At 46.4% G+C, this 15,266-nt stretch overlaps 1 protein-coding gene across 9 annotated transcripts in view; it reads right to left on the bottom strand.

The window, feature by feature from the left end:
• VRK3 (VRK serine/threonine kinase 3) overlaps positions 1-15,266 on the bottom strand; it is a 255,863-nt gene that overhangs the window by 61,962 nt on the left and 178,635 nt on the right. For all 9 annotated transcript variants that reach the window (XR_004539198.1, XM_033941762.1, XM_033941768.1 and 6 more), the window contains exons 11-12: positions 12,827-12,959; positions 10,596-10,716 (exon numbers count right to left, since the gene is read on the bottom strand). Coding sequence is in view for 8 of the 9 variants with exons in the window: in XM_033941762.1 (XP_033797653.1) it covers positions 10,596-10,716; positions 12,827-12,959 (254 nt within the window). In the remaining variant the exon portion in view is untranslated. The remainder of the gene's footprint in view (positions 1-10,595; positions 10,717-12,826; positions 12,960-15,266) is intronic.

The raw sequence follows: 15,266 nt of genomic DNA, 5'->3' as shown, positions 1-15,266 counted from the left end.
AACCCGGGAGGGTTGCGTCTTCTTGAGCGCAGACTCGACAAGTAGAGACTGGTGGGAGAGTTGAGCTTTCTCAAACCCCTTGGGTGGTATCGTCCTGTACTTGGACTCCATCTTAGACGGCACCGCTGCGACTGTAAGAGGTGAAGTCAGGTTTCTAAGCAAGGTCTGATGAAGGACCTTGTTCAGGGGCAGCCGAGGGGATTCCCTAGGAGGGGCAGGAAGGTCCTGCTCCTCGAGGAACTCCTTAGTATATTGCGACCCCGCCATGAGGTCCAGGCCCAAGGCACGCGCCATGTCCTGCACAAAGCCAGAGAAGGAGGACTGCCTGGCCGGCGGGCAGGGAGTTCTCGACCTCTCCGCCGAACAAAAGGGGGAGGGCTCGTGAGAATAACGGGGCTCCCTACCCGACCCCGAGCCCCATGAGGCCAGATCTAGCGGTCTTGAGGGGGTCGGGGAACGTCTCCGCCTCGAAGAACCCCTGGGAGACGTCCCAGGCATCCGAGGGACCGAGGTACGCCCCCTTTTCCTCGGCGAGGAGTCACGAGAACCCCCTCTCGCAGGGGAACGGAGAAGCCTCGGGTTATCGAGATGAAGCTCCGAAACCCGCAAGGCCTCGCCCCCGAGCGGCGAGGAGCGACCACGTCGCCGAGGAGAGCCTCGCGAACGCTTCGGCTTCCTCGGGCAACGCCTCGCCCAAGGCCGGCCCGAGGGCGAGGAACCTCGGGAGGACCTCGAGGAGGAGGAGGAAATCCGTCTCACCCTGCGCACCTTGTCTCGGGGCCGAACGCTGCTCTCAGGTGGGGCCCCCGAGGTCGAGGTCGAGGGCAAGGTCGAGGCCGAGGTCGGTGGTGCCCCGGCAGCCGAGACCGAAGGAGTCGAGACCGAGGTCAGAGCCCCCGAGGCCAAAGCAGTCGAGGTCACAGCCCGCTGCAATTGCTCGATGGCGCCAGTAAGCTCCGAGGAAATCAAGGCTCGGAGCAAGTCCTGGAACGCCGGGATCCCCACCATGGTAGGCAGGTCCGAGGCCGGGGGATGCTCCCTGGAGGGCGACCTCGGTCTCGAGTATTCCCTCGGGGCATGAGTGGCCTGAGTCCTTGGCGGGGCCGAGGACGACCCACCCGCCGCAGCGGAACCCGAGGATGGCTTCTTCGACGACCCTGGAGTCGGGGATGGAAAAGAGGACTTACCCGAGGTAGGTTTCGTCGGGGGCGTCGGCTTCGAAGTCGAGGTCGAAGCACGCGGCGACGCCGAGGGCGAGGTCAAGGCCGGGGCCGGGGCCGAAGCCGAGACCGACGTCGAGGCCTTTCCGGACGCGGAGTCAACAGAAAAAAGGTCCGCCATCCTGGCGCGGCGTCGACAAAGGGCTCTTGCCTGGAGAGTGGAACACCTATCACAGGAATCAGTCGGGTGTTCAGGACCAAGGCAGAGCAAACACCACCGGTGGGGGTAGTGATAGAAAGCAACCGCTCACACCGGGTGCATTTCTTAAAGCCCGTCGAGGGACGGGACATGAAAAAGTAGTGGCCGGGAGCGATCGAGGTCCCGCGGCTGCGGCTCTCGGGAGCCCCCGGAGCCGAACGGATGGAAACAAAAACTTTTTTTTTTCGACGAAAAAACGACGGACTAACCGAAAAAACAATAAATGAAGCACAGCGACCGAGCTAACGAACCCAGACGCGGTGTCAGAAGGCTTGAAAAACAAGAGCACAAGTTCCACAGGGCTTCTGGCTCCGCGGAAGAAATTGAACTGAGGACCACGAGGTGGGATGCGCCCTCTAGTGGGCGAGAAGGCATGCACATGCGTGGTGCAGTGTAGCAAACTTGAAACTTCAATCAAGTTTGCTTGAAAAGCTGTCTGCGCTGGGGCTCCGTAGATGACGTCACCCACATGTGGGAATATGCTGCCTGCTTGTCCTGGGATAAATAATTTTACTTTAAGCCATAGGGCGCACAAAGATCTTTTTATAAATAAGGTATTGGTGAATCATCTAAAAACAAAAAGAAATAGGGATTAAAGATAGTAAAGGTATAATACTGGTTAATCAGAAAGAAATTATGGACCAATTCTTATAATTTTATCAAAAGTTATATTCCTCAGAATATTACTTGGCACAGGAAAAAGGATTTTTGGATATGTTAGAAGGACCAAAATTATCTGCCAAGTTTCCAAGTTTATTAAAATTTTGTTATACCGCCTTTTCAAATTTTCAAAGCGGCTTTACATAAATAATGAGCATAAACAGGGAAATACAAAACACATAAAACTTAACTATGAAACATCAAGTGATACAAATACAGTGGAACCTTGGTTTACGTTCCTTCTTCTGGCCTGGGCTGGGCGGTACGACGGAGATCCTCCCTCTTCCTTGTGCTGGGCTGGACTGGGCTTTGAGCATTTGTGCATGCTCAAAGCCTTCTGGTCTCATGCTCTCTGATATTCTGAATCTGAGAATCTCGGAGAGAGCGAGACCAGAAGACTTTGAGCATGCACAAATGCTCAAAGCCCAGTCCAGCCCAGGGAAGAAGGAGGATCTCCATCGCACCGCCCAGCCCAGGCCAGAAGAGGGAGGATCTTCGGGCACCGGCACCGCCTGTGCGATGTCATTGCAGTGCTCGGGGGGGGGGGATGCCGGATCGCGGGGGGGGGGGGGGAGGGGGGGCCTCATAAACCGAGTCAAACTCTGTTTCCGAGGTGCCGATTTTGCAAATGTTTTACTCGTCTTGCAAAACACTCGCAAACCGATGCACTCGTAAACCGAGATTTGACTGTACTGGGACTAACATGACAGACCTAATAGACTGGCACAAAAGGAAGGGGTAGAACTACAATAATTTAAGAGAAAAGAACAATTAAGGGAAAAAAACAAAAGGAAAGGGAGACTAGGTATTTATCCTAAACAGCTGGATTAGCCAGGGGGACTGGACTAGTAATCGATTAAAATGTCCTTAAAAGGACGGTCATACTGCAAAAGCATTTTTGAAAAGCATAGTTAAGCTAGACTTAAAATTATCTAACATATTAAATCTCTCATAAATAAGCCAGTGCTGAATTCCAAAGCATAACGGAGGTGATGGAGAAAATATTATTGCGTATAATATTGATAAACTTTAATGATGGAATTGCTAGTTGATTATGATTAGATGAACGGAGAGTACGTTGAGAGGAGTGAACATAAGAACATAAGAATTGCCGCTGCTGGGTCAGACCAGTGGTCCATCGTGTCCAGCAGTCTGCTCATGTGGCAGCCCTTAGGTCAAAGACCAGTGCCCTATTTGAGTCTAGCCATACCTGCGTATGTTCTGGCCCTTTCTTGAATCCCTGAAGGGTGCTTTCCCCTATGACAGCCTCTGGAAGAGCATTCCAGCCCTCCACCACTCTCTGGGTGAAGAAGAACTTCCTTACGTTTGTACGGAATCTATCCCCTTTTAACTTTAGTGAGTGCCCTCCTGTTCTCTTCACCTCGGAGAGGGTGAATAATCTCTCTCTCTCTACTAAGTCAATTCCTTCAAGATCTTGAATGTTTCGATCATGTCCCCTCTCAGTCTCCTCTTTTCAAGGGAGAAGAGGCCCAATTTCTCTAGCCTCTTATTGTACGGCAACCCCTCCAATCCCTTAACCATTTTTGTTGCTCTTCTCTGGACCCTTTTGAGTTGTACTATGTCCTTTTCATGTATGGCGACCAGTGTTGGGACGCAATACTCCAGGTGGGGGCATACCATTGTCTGACACAGCAGCATGATAACCTTCTCAGATCTGTTTGTGATCCCCTTCTTAATCATTCCTAGCATTCTGTTTGCCCTTTTCGCCACCAGCGCACATTGCGCAGACGGTTTCATTGACTTGTCTACAAGTACTCCCATGTCTCTTTCCTGGGGGCTCTCTCCGAGTATAGCACTGGACATCCTGTATTCGTGCATATGATTTTTGTTACCGACATGCATTACCTTGCACTTATCTACGTTGAACCTCATTTGTCATTTCGTGGCCCATTTCTCGAGTGTGTTTATGTCTCATTGTAGGTTTCTGCAATCCTTCTGTGTCCTCACTACTCTGAATAACTTTGTATCGTCCGCAAATTTAATCACCTTACTCATCGTGACAATTTCTAGGTCATTTATAAGTATGTTGACAAGCACAGGCCCGAACACCAAACTGCGCAACACTCCACTCATGACGCTTTTCCAGTCCGAGTATTGTCCATTTACTCCCACTCTCTGTTTCCTATCCGCCAACCAGTTTTTAATCCATGTGAGTATATCATCCTCTATTCCATGGCTCGCAATTTTTTGAAGTAGACGTTCATACGGGACCTTGTCAAACGCCTTCTGAAAATCTAGATATACGATGTCGACTGGGTCACACTTGCTATCTGCTTATTTACTCCCTCGAAGAAGTTCAGTAAGTTTGTCAAGCAAGCCATCAGTTTGTGTCTGTCAAGGTAATCGATGATGCGGTCCTTCATCAGCTCCTCTACCATCTTTCCTGGTACTGAAGTCAGAATCACTGGTCTGTAGCTTCCCAGATCTCCACTTGTAGCCAGTGGCGTACCTAGGGGGGGTGTGGGGGCCGGCCCACCCCGGGTGCACGGGCCCAAGGGGGTGCACAGCTGGCCTACCACTGGGGAAAGGCTGCCATTGCCGTCATCAGAAAGAAGCCAGTGCCAGTTCTCCCTCCCTCCAAATTCACCCTGCTTCTTTTCCCGCGAGCCGAACAACTATAGCCGTCCGACGTCAATTCTGACGTCGGAGAGGACGTTCTGGGCCAGCCAATCGCTGCCTGGCTTGCCGGAATGTCCTCTCCGATGTTAGAATTGATGTCGGACAGCCAGAGTTGGTCGGCCCGCGGGAAACGAAGCAGGACGAATTTTGCGCCGGCCTGTTTCCGATGGCCAGTGGCAGCCTTTCCCCGGCGGTGGTGGCAGCATGGTGGTTGTGGCGGCGGCGGTAGCATGGGGGAGAATAGGGAGAAAGAAACAAAGGGGGGTGGAGACAGGGAGCCAGAAAGAAAGGGGGGGACAGGGAGCCAGAAAGAAAGAAAGGGGGCAGGGTGAAAGAAAGAAATGGGGCATGAAGAGAGAGAGAGAAAGACAGACATACAGAAAGAAAGGGGGCATGGAGAGAGAAAGAAAGAAGGGGACAGGATGAAACAAATAAAAAGTTTGGGGAGGGAATGAGGTCTGGAGGAGACGAAGCATTCAGGAGGCTGAAACAAGGGAAGAAATATTGGATGCACAGTCAGAAGAATAAAGTGCAACCAGAGACGGATGAAATTACCAATCAAAGGTAGGAAAAATGATTTTATTTTCAATTTAGTGATCAAAATGTGTCCGTTTTGAGAATTTATATATGCTGTCTATATTTTGCACTATGGGCCCTTTTATTAAACTGCAATAGCAGTTTTTAGCGCAGGGAGCCTTTGAGCGTCGAGAGCAGCTGAGAATGGATTGAGAATGTACGTAATCCAGAGTAGATGTAACAGAATAGCAGATAGAATCAAAGGCATGCAGTGATTGGTCTGATGCTACAGCTGTCCCCCAAGTACTTATTTTTCTAGCCCGTCCTCCCAAAAGATCCCAGAATGGGTTACAAGTTTACATACATAATCAAGGTTAGCAACAAGGTTACAAGCTGACATATATAATAGCGGTTAGCAACACGGTAGATATTCTTCATATAGTAGTGAGACAATTTCTATATACAGCATGAGAGATCAAATATCTGCTTTGGGAAATATGCAACAGTAGGATGATTTCTATACATAGCATGAAAGACCGAATACATGTTTTGGGAGCTAAGTACAGTAGTAAGACAATTGTTAAGGCACTCTAATGATGTGGGCACATGAAATAGAGAGACATGTCCATGTATAGCCTAAAACCAAAAATATGCATTGGGACTCAATTGCAGCTACAATTCAAATGGTGAGGCACTTTCAACGACATGTGCACTAATAGAAGTAGATTTAGATGGTTTAGGGTTGGGGGGTCTATGGGCGATAATTAGGTAAAAAGATGGGTTTTTACCGCTTTACTGAAGTTTAATAAACATGCCAGTGATCTAATAGTTTGCAGGATTTTGTTCCATAATCTGGGTAGAAGTGTGAATAGGAGTGTTTGCAGGCGTTTTCTAGGAAAAGGGTTCGTGCCGGTGGGGTAGATAGTCTTCTCTTACCTTGCGATCTTAGAGGTTGGTTGGGGATGTAGGCTGATAGTTTCTTTGCCGTGTAGGATGGGACCATTTTGCCAAAGAATTTGAAAGCTAGTATCAGAGCTTTAAAGATGCAGCGTTTCCGAATGAGCAGCCAGTGTACAGCAGCCAGAGCTGGAGTGACACGATCACGAATAGTTAGGTTCTTCATTAGGTGAGCTGCTGCATTTTCATACGTTGAACAGTAATCTTTGTAGATTGTTTGCAGAAAGACCCACTAATAGTGAGTTGCAATAGTCCATGCAGGATAAAATATAGACATACAGCAATTGAGTGAATTCACCTTCAGAGAAGTATGTACAATTTTTTGTAGTTGGCGCAGGTGGTAGTAGTAGGAGGTTGATACTACCTGTGAGACATGGCTATTAGTTATAGGTCTGCAATCCTCAAAGCTAAGGACTTACCTAAGGCTGCAGACTTGGTCCTTAGCTTTGAGGATCACATTATTCCAGGAGAAAGTTGGACGAGGGTGGGTGCATTTTTCTTGCAAATCCAGAGTAGTTTGGTCTTGAATCTGTTAGTTGTAGCTTGTTTGCAGTCATCCAGGTTTTGATTTCGGATAGGCGGCATTGTTGTTTTATTGTGTGTGTCCCGGTTCGTACCTAATAAGAGGTAGAGTTGGATATCATCTGCAAATGAGTGAATTTTAATGCTGTATTTTGAAGCAATATCAAGTGCTGGTCTGATACACAGGCTTAAAGAGCAGTGGCGATAATAAAGCACCTTAGGGTATGACATTTTGAGTGGTTTGGGATGTGACATGACAGTACACTCTGCAATCTATTTTCTAAAAAGGAGAACCATGTAATTCCATGCAACACATACCTAGAGTGCTAAGAGAATTGAGTGAAGTCCTGGCAGAACCATTATCTGTTCTTTTCAATCTCTCCCTACGCACAGGAAGAGTCCCCTTGGACTGGAAAACCGCCAACGTTATCCCACTCCACAAAAAGGGCTGCAGGACAGAGATGGCAAACTACAGACCAGTGAGTCTCATGTCTATAGTGTGCAAGCTCATGGAAACACTGATCAAACGACATCTTGACATAATCCTAGACGAGGAAAACCTACGTGATCCCCACCAGCACGGATTCACCCAGGGCAGATCCTGCCAATCTAACCTGATTAGTTTTTTTGACTGGGTTACTAGGCAGCTAGATGCCGGAGAGTCAGTGGATGTGGTGTATTTGGACTTCAGTAAAGCTTTTGATAGCGTCCCACACCGAAGGTTATTGAACAAACTGAAATCAATAGGATTAGGGAACACTCTAACTACATGGGTTGAGGATTGGCTGAGTGGTAGACTTCAGAGGGTGGTGGTAAACGGTACCCCATCCAAAACGTCAGGCGTGATCAGTGGAGTGCCACAGGGCTCGGTCTTGGGCCCGATTCTATTCAACTTATTCATAAGAGATATGACCCAAGGAAACTTTGCAACATAGTAGGTAAAAGCATTTTGCCTGATAATATGACGCAAGATCTACTACTGCTTGAACGGTGGTCGGCAACATGGCAACTAGGCTTCAATGCTAAAAAGTGTAAGGTAATGCACCTGGGTAAGAGGTGCAAGAGAAATCCGCACAGAACTTACATACTAAATAGTGAGACCTTGGCCAGGACCACGACGGAACTTGATCTAGGGGTAATCATTAGTGATGACATGAAGGTTGCAAATCAAGTGGAGAAAGCTTCCTCCAGGGCAAGGCAAATGATGGGTTGTATCCGTAGAGGTTTTGTCAGCAGGAGACCTGAAGTTATGATGCCGCTGTACAGGTCCATGGTGAGGCCTCACTTGGAGTATTGCGTTCAATTCTGGAGACCACACTACCGGAAGGATGTGCTGAGAATCGAGTCGGTTCAACGAATGGCCACTAGGATGGTCTTGGGGCTCAAGGATCTCACATATGAAGAAAGACTGAATAAACTGAGGCTATACTCACTTGAGGAACGAAGAGAGAGGGGTGATATGATTGAAACGTTTAAGTACATCACGGGCCGTATCGAGTCGGAAGAAGATATCTTCTACCTCATGGGACCCTCGACCACCAGGGGGCATCCGCTGAAAATCAGGGGAGGGAAGTTCCATAGCGACTCCAGAAAATACTTCTTCACTGAAAGAGTGGTGGATCATTGGAACAAACTCCCACTGCAGGTGATTGAGGCCAACAGCTTGTCGGATTTTAAGAGAAGATGGGATATTCACATGGGATCCCTAGGGGAGTGAAACCAGGGGGCGGGTATTTGGAATGGGCAGACTTGGTGGGCTATAGCCCTTTTCTGCCGTCTTTTTCTATGTTTCTATGTTTCTAATGTTGGCTAGTCTGGACATGAGAAGAGTGTGGCCAATGATATCAAAGGTAGCACTGAGGTCTAAAATCTACAAAATCTTGCAGTTGATGTTGGACAACTTTCTAAAATCTTTGATAAAAATGGAAGATTTGAGACTTGTCTGAAATTGCTTGGTTGATCGGAGTCTGTGTTCGGTTTCTTTAGGATAGGTCAGACCATGGCCATTTTCCAGGTTGCAGGTACTTCTCTGGATTTTAGGGATTCATTGATTAGAGGAAGAATTGAATGAAAGAAGGCTTCTTTAACTGATGTCAGCAGATTTGCTGAGCAGGGGTCTAAGGTTGAGACTGATGGGCGCAGTGTCTACTGTTTAGTTCAGGTCCGCATAAGAGACTGTTTTAAAGTGACTGAGGGTATCTGCCCCTGAACTAGTGCCCAGTGGTGCAACGGCAAGAACAATTTGTAGACAGCCGAGTCTAGGTTAGAATGGATTTTTTGTATTTTCTCATGGAAAAAGGTGGACAAGGCTTCACTGTCTAGTTTTGTTTGTAAAGATTGACCATTCCCTTGGGACGCAATGAAGAAATTTTTTGTTAGTGCAGAAACTTCTGGATCTATTTGGGTCTTTTAGTAGTAGGTTGGTGTAGTAGGCTTTTGTTTTCTTCCAAGGTAATTTATAGTCTTCTAGTAGGGTTTTCCAAAGGATTTTCTCTTTGTGGTTTCTCGATATGCATCATGTTCTTTCTGCTTTCCTCTCTTCATTTTTTTTTATTCTAAGGTTCTGGGTGAACCATGGAGATTTCTGTTGTATTGATGCTTTGATTTGTTTTGTTTTTGCCAGCTTTTCATAGAACATTTGTAATTCCTTTGTGTCATGCAGAGGCTGCCTCTTCTAGGAAGTTTCTCATAGGTTCCAGTTCTTTTCTTATTTGGAAATGCTAAGGGAGAAGGATTCAGGGTTGACTGAATCGGGATTGAGTATTGTTTTAACTCGGGTTTTGTCCTTATATATGATTGGCTTGACTTTGACCGGGAGATCAAATGCAGAGAGATATCCAGGGTGAAAACCAGGTCTAATATGTTACCTGAGGAGTGTGGGAAAGTTAATCATCAAGGAGAAGCCTAGGTCTGTTGGCATTCTTGTAAAGTCTTGTGGTGTTCCGGTGACTGCAGGATAGCTTTGAAAATTAAAATCACCTAAGACTATTAACTGATTGTGGGATACTACCAGCTTACTGATGATAGCCAGTAGATCTTCAAGAATAAAGATGAAATTTTTGTCAAGCCCTATTAAAAAGATAAGGCATTCTAGGGCTTGAAAAACTACAGAGTCGCTAAGTCAAGGGTTTGCAGTGGATTTAATAGCAGCAGCTACTCCTCTGCCTTTCCTGTTGGAGTGGGAGGAGATCAGCGCTTGATAGCTAAGGGGGGGGGGCATAGTATATCCAGGGTAGCACCATCATTATCTTTTAACCATGCTTCTGTAATCAGGAATATATCCCACTTGTTGTCAGTAATAGCATCTGTTAAGAGTAATATCTTTATTATTCACAGATCTGGTATTGACCATGGCAGTTGATAATGTGCATGCTGGAGGACTTGTGGATGTGGTAGGGATTTTTTGAAGGCAGCTGGTCCTAGTTTTAGCTATACTCATGTGGATTTTTTTTCCCTAGGTCTCCATATCTACCCTGGCCTATAATACTGGAATGGGAAAGTACATTGTGATTGTAATAAGTCCAATAATTAGTGGAGTTATCTTTTGTTCTGTTGTTTGGAGTAGTGTTTGGGAGAGCTGGAACATAGTATCTGGCTTGGTCCTGCTTGGTCCATCTGAAGGACCACCCTTTAAAGGGCTGAAGAGGAGGGAAGAAGAACTCTGATGTTGGAGGGGGCGGGGCTTCCCACCAAAGAAGTGTTCCTGTGTAGTGAGGGTGGACGATTTGTCCTCACTTCACCCATACTGCTGGAGCAGGAACAAGAGGCTTTAAAGGGCTGAAGAGAAGGGCAGACGAGCTCATTAACAACATGAGACATATACATGCAAATACAGTAAAGATGCTTTTCTTTAGAAAAATAATAATTTATGGAGGACTGACCTTTCCTTCTGATTCATGACAGTATTGACATGCATCACCTCCTCACTCCATGGTAAGGAGCCACACAACCATTTCAGCATGCAGTAACCCAAAGTCTCCAGATCACTCCGGCGTGAAGGTGCTAAATTAAAAAAAAAAAACCCAGATAACAGATTTTGAAAGTAGATGCACAAAAGCTGTAAATGCAGCAACTTCTTTGAAACTCACTCCTCTCCCACCACCATGTCCAACAATTCTCTCCCTCCCTTTGCACAATTCTCCTCTTTCTTCCTTTTCCCATGTACACTCTTTCCCTCTCACACCCATGTTCAACAATTCTCCCTTCCTATTCCCTCCGCCACCTCAGCATCTCTTTCCCTCCCGCCTATGTCTCAAGGTGATGTCCCCTCCCTCCTTCCTTTGTCCCAAGTTCACACTCCCTTCCTTGTCTCAATGCGCCCTTCCCCTCCCTTCTGTGACCCAACACACCTCTCTCCCTTGAAGTTCATGCCCTCTCCCAAGGGTGTGTACCTGTGTTCTGGCTGGCTCGAAGACATCCAAAGCAGGCCTCCTCCTCCTTCCTTCCAGCCACACTTCTTTCTTCACAAAGCCTCAGCAGCAGCAGAGAATGGCCAGAGGTCCCGATGTGCTGGCTGCATGGCCTGCTACCAAAAGGTGTGTGGCCATGCAGCTTAGAGGGAACATTGCTTTATTCCTTTTCACTTTTTATCTAATCAACTTTCTATCTCCTCTCTCTCACCCCTAGCTTTCACATTTATCATCCTCCTATTCCCTTTTATCTGCTTCCCATTACATTACTATCCTTGTATACTCATTCATCTCCTTGACAACTCTCCAACATGGATCCACCATTTCTAGTATCTCACCTCCTTGTTGCTTACTCCATCCTTGTAACCCAGCATTTCCTTCCTCTCTTTCTCTATCCCTCTCACAAGTCCAACATCTCTCCTTTCTGCCCTTCCACTCCCTCCTCCCAAGTATGATATCTCTCCTCCTAAACCTCTTCTGACCCCCAGTCCATATCCCCTCCGCCTTTCCATGTCCATTTTTCCTCTTCTTCGTCTGCTCTTCCTTAGTCCATCTTTCCTCCCCCTTTTGCCCCCTCCCCTGAATCTCCTTCCCTTTCCACACTTTGCCCTCTCTACCAAATCCATCTTTCCCTCTCTCCATTTTGTCCCTCCACATCTATATCTCCCTCCTTTTCACCCCCTTCTACCATCTCTCCCTGACCCCCTCTGCCTTCCTCCATGTCCTTCTCTCCCTCTCTTGTTCCCTCTGTCATCCTCCGAATCCATCTTTGTACCCCTTGTACCCCCCTCTGCCACCTCTCCCTGTGATCCTTCTACCCCCTCTGCTGCCCCGTCCATCTCTCCCTGTCCCTCACAACTCTAACATCTTTCCCTCCTCCCCTTACCATATTCCTGAGTGTCGCATCTCTCCCTCCTTCCCTCATTTGAATCCAACATCTGTCCCTCCCACACAATTCCTACATTGCTTCCTCTTTACCTCCCACCCCTTCCCAAATCTGGCAGCACTCTGGTGGAAGTGGCATCTTCCTGCCGGCCAGCATACCTACTGGTTGGCTCTCTCTGCCATGAACCTTCCCCCTGCGCGACTACTTTACATTTCTTACAAACATTGCTGGGCGGAGGAAACGATTCTCAACGCTGCCCTGCGACTTCTCTCCATTGCCCGCCCCAGCGGAAACAGGAAATTGTCAGAAAGGGCGGGGTGGGCAGTAGAGAAAAGTTGCTGGCAGTAGGGCAGCACTGAGAATCGGTTCCTACTCCCGGAAACATTTGCAAGAAAGTAGATGCACGGGGGGGGAGCCGGGGGTTAGCTGTCGAGGAAGAGATGTTCGCGGAAGAGAGAGCTGAGCAGCAGGTATGTTCGCCATCAGGAAGATTCCGCTCCCAGGAGAGTGCTGCCTGTGTAGATACACCATTGGCACCGCTGCCACTGGGAATTTTAGGGGAGGCCATGGTCCCTGTGCCCCCTTCCTATTCTGATGCCTATGTGCGCAGTATCACTATCAAAGGAAATGTAGATGATTGTTTCAAAGCAAGTGCTAGTGCTAGTTTAACTGCTATGAATAAGTTGGATACCATTTTATGGCAGATTTTATACCAAAAAGATTAAAGTGAAACATACAGTTTCATCCCAGTGATTTGTTGTACTGTCTGCAGTATATTAGTTCAATATGATTGCACTTTGAGAGTAAGGAGATTTACCTGCTCCTCTATGAAGATCTATACTGATGAACTCTACTGTGCCTTCATGAGGTGAACGGCTCCTTTCTCTATAAGCTCCATGCTTCCCTCCAGGAGAGTATCGGAAAGAAGAGTAATAACCCACCAGGTAAACCTGTAACAGCACCATTAGAAACAATTTACTTTAAACATATAAGGCATCTGCTTTCTACCAAAACATTGCATTCACAAGCTCCTACTTCTTTCAAATTTGGAATAAAAATTCAACCCCCCCAAAAAAAAACCCTTAAAAAATATGTATAAGGAAGTAGAGAAATCACAAAGATTCAATAATTCCTGCTATACCAGCACAACACCGTACCCGTAATTGTCAGTATTTGTCTTTTTTTTTTACTCAGAAATTTTCTACTGTTCTTTGGAGTTACACTTCCCGCTCCATATTCGTGAATTCCGTATCTACGGATTCGCTTATTCACGGTTTTAAACCAAAAAATGCATTTTCATTTTTCAGGCTATTTTAAGCCTTGCAAGCTCCCCCCTGAAACCTTACCTGGTGGTCTAGCGGGTTTTCGGGGCAGGAATGATCTTCCCACGCTCCTGCCCCATGCAGATTGCTCACAGGAAATGGCTTGAGAGACTACGGGAGCTCAAGGCAGTCATTTCCTGTAAGCGATCTGCACGGGGCAGGAGTGTGGGAAGATCATACATAGGGAAGATTATTCCTGCCTGAAAACCCGCTAGACCACCAGGTAAGGCTTACAGGGGGCTTTCAGGGCTTAAAATATCCGGGGAAAGCGGGGGTTAGGGGCAGAACCAGCCCAAATATTATTCGCGGTTTTTTTAATATTAACAGGCTGGCTCAGCCCCTAACCCCCACAAATACGGAGGGGGAAGTGTATTATAGCCTGCCTAAACTTATGCTGCCAAGAAACATTTCCCCATTTTTAATACATCTCCCATAATGTTTCCTCTAAGCTGTGCAATTGCACACCTTTTAGCAGGGGGTCATGCAGCCATCCAGCCCCACCGCATAGACGATTGTTGGCACCAGCATCCCTCCGGTATCACTCTTCATCTTGTGCTGCTACTTTCCTGAAGCAGTAGTAGCAGCAGCAGCAGCAAACAAACAAACTTAGTACCCCCATGACATTAACAAGGTCATCTCCCCCCATTTGAATCCCTTCCCCCAGATGCAGAACTAAACTACCCCAGGTAGGTGTGCATACAATGGAAGACTATTCAAGATTTGACTGCTAGTTCGTAAAATGTACATTGATGACAACCATGTACAGTGGAAACCAGACCCGACAAGGACCGTGTTTCAGTTAAAGAGCATGCATCAGGAGTCCTAAATAAAAAGATAAAAATCAAAATACAAAAAATATATTATAACTAAAACCTAGATGTTAATAATAATAATTTTATTTCTTATATACCGCTGTACCGTGAGGTTCTAAGCGGTTTACAGTAGAAACAGAAGAAATGCAATAAGTAAGATTAATTAAGATGAAGAGAAAGTACTTAGAGTTCCCTGACTGTCCCAAAGGCTCACATTCTTGCTAAAGTACTTGAGAAAAATAATACAATAAAAGGACCAAGCTGTATACATAAAATAATTTTAATATATTTATATATGCTTCTTGGTCTCTGGAACATGGTACATTTGGACTTTGAGTATGGCTAGTAGATATCCTTGTTCTATAATGATTGGGATTTCCTCTTCTTCAGGGTTCTGAATGCTGCTTTTGTAGCAAGCAAACACAGGCTGACACAAGTAGCTAAAAAAATGCTTAGGAATAAAGCACAGATTGAGTGAATGGCAACCGAACTGGTCTAAATACAGTACTTCACTCTCAACTTGAAGTAGGCCTCTCCTTTTTAGTAACAAGACCCAAATACAGCTTTCCAATGTATTTCAGTTCTAACCTGCAGTGCCCTGCTATTGCAATCCTAGATCCATATAGAGCTCTGACAGTTAATCTTAATCCTTACCTGAAGCATCCCTTAAAATTCTAATGCTATCCCTCCATCCCCCAAACAGCTCTTCCAATAAATTTCAATCCTGACTTGTAATTCCCCTAGTATTCCAAAACTGAAACCTGAAATGCTACAGGTACTCCCTTAGGTTTACGTTTTCCCTTTTCTTTTAAATATAAAGGAGATCTACGAGGTGGAGAGCAATACATCACAATGTAAGCCCAACTCAGCCTGCAAGATATGTGTTTGACTTCCAGACAGGTCATCAATTTCCCAGGCCAGCTGGGATGCTAAAGATGCAGCATTAACAGTCCCTGAAGAAAGGAAGGGAAAAATAATGCCTTACCAGTTAATTTTCTTTTTTTTAGTCACAAAAGATCAGTTTAGGGACTTGTGGGTTATGCCCATCAACCAGCAGATGGAGACACAAAAAGGAAGTAGTTCTTGGTAGCGTTGCCCGATTCAGGGAAAAATTTTTGATTCA

The sequence above is a fragment of the Geotrypetes seraphini genome, chromosome 4 (genome assembly GCF_902459505.1).
Source record: "Geotrypetes seraphini chromosome 4, aGeoSer1.1, whole genome shotgun sequence".
NCBI lineage: Eukaryota > Metazoa > Chordata > Amphibia > Gymnophiona > Dermophiidae > Geotrypetes > Geotrypetes seraphini.
The sequence above is the reverse complement of the archived record's forward strand: the minus strand, read 5'-3'. Positions and strand labels throughout refer to the sequence as shown.